At 30.6% G+C, this 7,425-nt stretch overlaps 1 protein-coding gene across 1 annotated transcript; it reads right to left on the bottom strand.

Annotated features, from left to right (window-relative positions):
• Nucleotides 1-3,133: 3,133 nt before the first annotated feature.
• On the bottom strand, nt 3,134-6,724 carry LOC127135867 (uncharacterized). Its single transcript, XM_051062496.1, has 8 exons — nt 6,661-6,724; nt 6,170-6,560; nt 5,997-6,083; nt 5,269-5,786; nt 5,131-5,226; nt 4,809-5,006; nt 3,812-4,669; nt 3,134-3,711 (listed from the first exon to the last, which is right to left on the bottom strand). Exons 1-8 carry the CDS (start codon nt 6,722-6,724, stop codon nt 3,134-3,136), a joined length of 2,790 nt encoding a protein of 929 aa, XP_050918453.1.
• Nucleotides 6,725-7,425: the final 701 nt, after the last annotated feature.

Below are 7,425 nucleotides of genomic sequence, written 5' to 3'. Positions count from 1 at the left end.
AACCTACCTATTACCGCTTTGGTGTAGGCAACATATTTCAGGCTAGGGGCGCTGTTTGAAACCAGGCGTTCCAAATGGAGTAGTGTTGAAATCTGGGCAGTTGTTCAATGATGCTTCAATGAAATTCATTAGACATGAAGCTGCCAAAGCAAACACACATGTGGTTACGGTGTTTGACCGCATTAAAGGTTGGTATAGTGTTGCCGAGTCCATGGATCATAATGAGGGCATGTCGATGGGACAGTACAAAGTCGAACTAGATAGAGGTTGGTGCGACTGCGGAAAGTTCCAAGCCTTTCGTACGCCCTGCTCCCAGGTCATTGCGGCATGCTCAAAGGTTCGAAGGGATCCATCCTACTTGCTATCTGACGTTTACAAAGTCACCAGCATATCAAATATTTATAAAATTAGTTTTTCCGTAGTGGAAAAAGAGGATTACTAATAAGAATATTAAGGGGACATCGTCTGACACAACAAAGTTATGCGAAGCAAGAAAAATGGTCGTCCAAACAGCACCCGGATTCGAACCGAAATGGATATGGCGAACAAAATGTTTGGATTATGTAGTTCATGCCATTAGACAGGTCACAATCGTACTAACTATCATAGTGTTGGAACGAGCACAACCAAATTCAAATGTACCTTTCTTGCAATATATGAAAAACTAAATTTATTTCATATTATAAGTTTGTAAGGAAATATTATTACATAAACAACAACACAAACAATTAAAACAACTACAATACATTAACTAAGTGATTACAACCATCAAATTTTTTTGAACATGTAATGCATCATCCTATGAACGTCTCAGTCAGTCTTAATATCCATCCATTCACGCACTTCTCTATTTTGTTTGAATGTGGACACAAGCCATTGGTTTCTTCTAATCCTTTCACCATCCCCAATTTCTCCATCTAACCAACTGTTCAACGTCCGATTAAGATGTTCAAACGAATCTATATTCCAAAGTCAAATCTTTATCGGAGACGCAACGACGGAAAATATTAAATCGGCATTTCGCTTGCGAATGTATTCAGACATGGTTAAAACTCAAAAGCTTGAAGGAGAGTGAAGTTGAATGAAAGAAAATATGGTTGTAGGGTAAGATTGTGTGAAAAATATGACTGAGGGGCGAGATATATATACAAAGAAGATAGAAAATGCATGCGCGAAGAGGCTAGGCGCCTGACCTGTAAAGACATGTAGGCGCCAGAGGCATTGACGCCTCCTCATGAGGCAATATGCAAGGCACCATAGGCATTGGCGCCTCCTCATGAGGCTCCCAATGCAAGCGATATAGGCCTTGGCGCCTCCTCATGATAGAGAATGGATGCGCCAGTTCATCTGACGCATCTGTTTTAAAATATGGTTATTTTGGATTTTTTTTTGAAAAAATGGTTATTTTGAAATTTAATTTGAAAATTTTGGTTATTTTGAAAAAAAAATCACACAACAAAGATGATGAGGCCAAACAGAAAAATTTCAGGATAACAGAAATCAATTATCAATTATCTATCCATTAAAATAAACTACTATCATATTTCTCAATATATCCTTTTATTTTAAAAAAAATTATACTAGTAAAAGGATATATTAGTAATTAACAAATGTTAAAAAAATTGAAACTATCTCTTTTTGCCATCTCATTCATTTCTTATATTTTATTTTTAATTTTCTCTCTTTATTTTCTTCTTTTAATTCAAATTTCAAATTTCAAATTTTCCTCATATTTCTTTTTCTCCTATTTTCTCTTTCATTTTAACTTTTTATCTCTTTATTTTTCTAAATATAAATAACAAAATTTGAATATCTTTTTAATTTAATAAATAATAACACATAAAAATGTTGAATTTTTAAAACACAAAATTTATCTAAAATAAAAATATAATTATTTTATAATTAATATATATAAAAAATATTTATTATTTATAAGAATAATTTTTATTTTAAAATTAAGTAACTCATTTGAAATTGACATATGTATTTAAATATATTTTCTAATGTATAAAATTGAATAGAACTCACTATCATGACAATATCTATTTTATTTTAAATAACAACTAGTAAAGGACCCGTACGTTCGCACGGGTCGCGCAAGTGCAATAATTTATTTAAAAAAAATTAAAATATAATTTTTTTTGTTTATATATATATATATATATATATATATATATATATATATATATATATATATATATATATATATATATATATATATATATATATATATATATATATATATATATATATATATATATATATATATATATATATATATATATATATATATATATATATATATATAGTTGGATCAACGTACACAAATTTATTGCATAAGAGTTTTTTTTAATGTAATGGATGTTAAATGATCAATAAATGGGTTCAAAAAATTTCCACAAATAACTTTTTCCGGTTTGGGACATAATAAAGTAAAACATTATTAATTTATAGTAATATAATTTGCTTAATTTTTTTGTATACTATATTAAGGAAATAATCAAAAAATATAATACAAAAATATTTTTACAATTTATTGATATATTGATATATAATAAACATTCCATTGTTAATGTTATGAATAAACATTTCATTTATCATTGAGATTTTGGACATAAGAAATAAAAATATATTTATTTAGTAATGGATGAAATTTTCCAATCTGTTACTAATTTGAGGTATAAAAGCGCAAATATTAACCTTCATAATAAATGATTATTTAACCAAAATACATAAACCATGTAAAAGAAATACCAGAACCTCATTTGTTTTAAAATATAGTAATGAATACTACCAAATGTTGAAATTAATTGCAATTGATACAGTAAGGTTTAATGCAACAAAAGATATTGAAACAAAAGGTTCACAATTTTAGTTAACATTGTGAGAAATAAGTCCAGCAACAAAAATGATTTAACTTCGTACAATTCTTTGGTCCTTAAAAAACTGGGTTTATACAAAACCTGCCCGCAACCTTTTAGGAAGTGATGATTCATTACCCTGTAAAAAACAATTACATCCATATAAATAAATGTTAAAACATAATGTATATTTTATACAACTCATTCAATAAAATTCTAATAATAAACAACGACATTTGTTGATATAATATAACTAATGAAAAACTTACGTTCTATAAGTTTTCAAAAACTTCTTTGAACACGACGTTTGTTGTAGAATTCAATGGATGGTTATCCTTGTCATGGATTAATATCTTAAGCCCTTTTTTGCTTTTGACCCTTGATATTGCAACATATAGTTGACCATGACTAAATACACTTCTAGGCAAATACAATCCAACATAATCCAATGACTGACCTTGAGATTTGTTAATTGTCATAGCATAACATATAGTTATGGGAAATTGCCTTCTAGTCATTTTGAATGGCCACGGAGATTGTGTTGGAGTCATATCCATTCTTGGAATATAGATAACCCCTCCAATATTCTTTCCAGATATAATCTTTGCCTCGATAACGTGGTTTGCCAATCTTGTAACTATAAGCCTTGTTCCATTGCAGAGACCTTCAGGTTGATCAATGTTTCGAAGCAACATAATAGGGGTCCCAATCTTCAATTTAATCTTGTGGTTAGGTAGACCGGAAGTTGTAAGTGTATTCAAAAATTCCGGGGTCAAAACATCAAAAGCTTCATTTCCTTCACCGTCAAAAGTGTCTACAGAATCTGAACTTAAATATTCCTTTTCTTCACCTTTGGGAAATTTTTTGAAATTTTATTATTATAAATCTATGTTAGTACATATAAATATATGAATGTATCTATAAATATGTTTACAATGGATAACGCATACCTGATATGAATCCCAAAACGTATTGATTTATGATGTCAACCGTTTCAATTGTTCCTGCCAATATAGCTCTTGATTGCAAAAATTCTGGATTCTTGTAATTGTTAAGAAAATTCGGATATGTTTCACTAACAATGGCTTCTAGTGGATCATCATAGTTAGAAATTAAGAAATCATTTGGAATAGGAATATCCGTGTAACCATCGTTAGGTTCTTCCAATTTCCCATCGCCAACTTTTAATATCCAATTAGAAAACAATTCTAATTCAGATGTACTTGAAGTATTGTCGGCTTGTTGGAGTCGCATGTTCTTTGTAAGCTTCAGCACAACACAATGATCCCAGATGTATGATGAATTTATTGTAGAATGTATTATATCTGAACGGCTGCCCCTTGGTACAACTGGTAATATTTGCCGAAAATCTCCACCAAATACAATTACTTTCCCTCCGAATAATTTGTCAGAACAATTGGAACGCCCCATTATGTCTTTAAGGGTTTTATCAAACGCTTCAAAACAAAATCTGTGTGCCATTGGAGCTTCATCCCAAATTATCAACTTTGCCATTTTTAGTAGCTCTGCACGATCACTACCTTTGTCGATATTACATGTAGAAGACTCCATTGTAGATATTGGAATCTTGAACATTGAATGAGTCGTTCGACCTCCTGGAAGTAGTAGTGAAGCTATGCCCGATGAAGCAACAGTTAAACAAATTTGTTTCTTTGATCTTATGTAGGAAGCTAGAGTTCTCCACATGTAGGTTTTCCCTGTGCCACCGTATCCATACAAAAAAAATACGCCTCCTTGTTGATTGTTTACTGCTTCCATTATTCGCTTGAATACACCTCTTTGCTCATCTAATTTTAAAAAAAATACATAGCAAACATGCAGTGAATAAATTAATTATACATTAAAAAAAATTGTAAGATAAAATCATACTTTAAAAGTTAACTTTATAAAATTATGACAAAACTTACAAACATTTAACATATTTACCTGTAAGATTTAAGAACAAATTATTGTATTCTTGCAATTGTTCGGCTGGATTGTAACTCCGCTCTTCGTATATGAGCTTATTTCCCAACTGCTCAACCACATATCCACTTGGATAAGGCATTCCAGCAAATTTCTTTAGACTTCGGCTCTTCCTTTGAAGATTTCGTTCAATCTCAATTAATGTTAAATTCATTATCTCTTCATCCGACAACCTCAAACATTTATACAATAGTAATTATAAGTGTAAACTATAAAACAAATTTACTTTTAAGAATCAAACAAATAAATATAATAAAAATTCACAATATAGGAAAAATAATACCTCTATTGTTTGCAATTCGCTGTTGAGCATATAGTATTCCATCAACTAAGAGATGACATGTTTTACTCCATACATGTCTTGGCCTGTTAATGCTGCCTGATAATAACATGTGAACAAATAGTAATCTCAAATATTGACCTGAACCCCAATGATTTGCCTCTTTAATAGCTGCAATGAATTCTCTATCATCGCCGATAAAACCCATAGCAAAACAGGCATCCCGGAAAGTATCATATTTTACGTTATTCACTATTTTTATATCATTATAACTGCAGGGGCCTTTGACATGTGTGAGCATCAATCTAAGATAGTACAATTCGCCAGTTGTTGGAGGAACCCATATAAGTCTACCAATTGTGTAACCTTTTTGACGGGGTTTCCATTCTCTTTTTTTCTTAACATAAACAAATTTTGAAACAAATTTGCTGTAAGTTAAATTTTGTGCTTCAGGATACTTGCAATTTGCTTCGAACCATGATGTAAACATCGATTCAGTTACACTTGGTTTTTCCAGAACTGTATTGATACGATCAAAATCAGTGTAATATACCGAATTTTGACCTTCACAATGAAAATACAGTCTCTCAATAGCTGGTTTTCTACCATGGATTGGAAAGGAGAATATCCTCCAAGATGCTTCACTCGGAGAAACGTACCTACAAATAATATAATGAAAGGCAATGGATTTAAAATTAATAGAATGATTATTGTAGACAGAATATATAAATTTTATTATAACACATATAGTCAAAACAGTGTACATATAAAATTTTCTACACCATGCATGTAAAGAAAAATTGCACACTTTTAGTTGAAATAGATAAATTGCATGACATCATATTTCAAGTGATATATTAGAAACATACCTACAATCAATATACTGTTTGATCTCATCAATATTCTGCGGCTGGTTGGAAGTTCCATCATCATTCGGTACAATGGCAGCGGTGATTCTGTCGTAACCTTTGTTGATGTACTTGAATAAGTACTTATCGATGTACTTTGATTGCACCATTCCATGTTTATGTGAGCTTGGTACTTTGTCAACAACTTTGCATTGTATGGAACAACATTCCGGTTATCGACTTGAATTCCATTCTTAAGAACTGTATGTCCATTGTCCCTTCTTCTATATACCGGAAACCCATCTTGATCAACAATTGTTTCGGGCTGAAACTGTTTTGGAAAATATTTAGAACATTTTCCATCTTTCATGCACGGTGAAGATCGATTTGCAAATCCACACGGGTCATGAATCATGTGAGTTTTAACCAAATTATACAACTCTTCATTGGTATCTTGGTCAGGTATTTCAGCTGAAATAATGCGATCAATATCACTTGGAGTTGGATATTTATTAGATGGATGGAGGAAAATTAAGATGTGAGCATGTGGTAATCCTCTCTTTTGAAACTCAATTGTATACATATCTATAAAAATAAATATATAAAATATATACAATAGTCAGCACACGAATGATAAATTTGAAAATAACAATACGATTAATTGAATATGGAATAAGTTACTCACATGCAAGAACTTTCCCCAATAGACTTTTCTTTGTGAGATCAGACAAAAGCTCATCAAATTTCATTTTAAAGACTCTTGAAATGATGTCAGGACGATCTTATGCTTTTAGATGAACAGAACCAAGCAAACGCTGAATTTCAGGCCAGTTGGGGTTACATGTGAATGTAATGAAAAGATCTGGAAATCCGACATAGTTGCATATTGCCATTCCGTCAAAGTATAGTTGATCCATATATCTACGACTACCAACGTATGAAGAAGGTAGCACAACCCTCTTACCTGTGTTTGAATATAATGAAAAGATCTGGAAATCTGACATAGCTGCATATTGCCATTCCGTCAAAGTATAGTTGATCCATATATCTACGACTACCAACGTATGAAGAAGGTAGCACAACCCTCTTACCTGTGTTTGACCCGTGCGTTTCTCCATTTGAATTATATTCATTCAAATTATTTTTAAAACACAAAATTTATCTAAAATAAAAATATAATTATTTTATAATTAATATATATAAAAAATATTTATTATTTATAAGAATAATTTTTATTTTAAAATTAAATAACTCATTTGAAATTGACATATGTATTTAAATATATTTTCTAATGTATAAAATTGAATAGAACTCACTATCATGACAATATCTATTTTATTTTAAATAACAATTATCTTTATTTGAGAGATAAATTTTTTATTTTCAAATATCATTTTTTTTCCTCCATCTCACGGGTCTCTTTCTTTTATATTATTATTTAATACAATTG

The sequence above is a fragment of the Lathyrus oleraceus genome, chromosome 4, assembly GCF_024323335.1.
Source record: "Lathyrus oleraceus cultivar Zhongwan6 chromosome 4, CAAS_Psat_ZW6_1.0, whole genome shotgun sequence".
NCBI lineage: Eukaryota > Viridiplantae > Streptophyta > Magnoliopsida > Fabales > Fabaceae > Lathyrus > Lathyrus oleraceus.
Note: the sequence above shows the minus strand (reverse complement) of the source record. Positions and strands in the feature narration are given on the sequence as shown.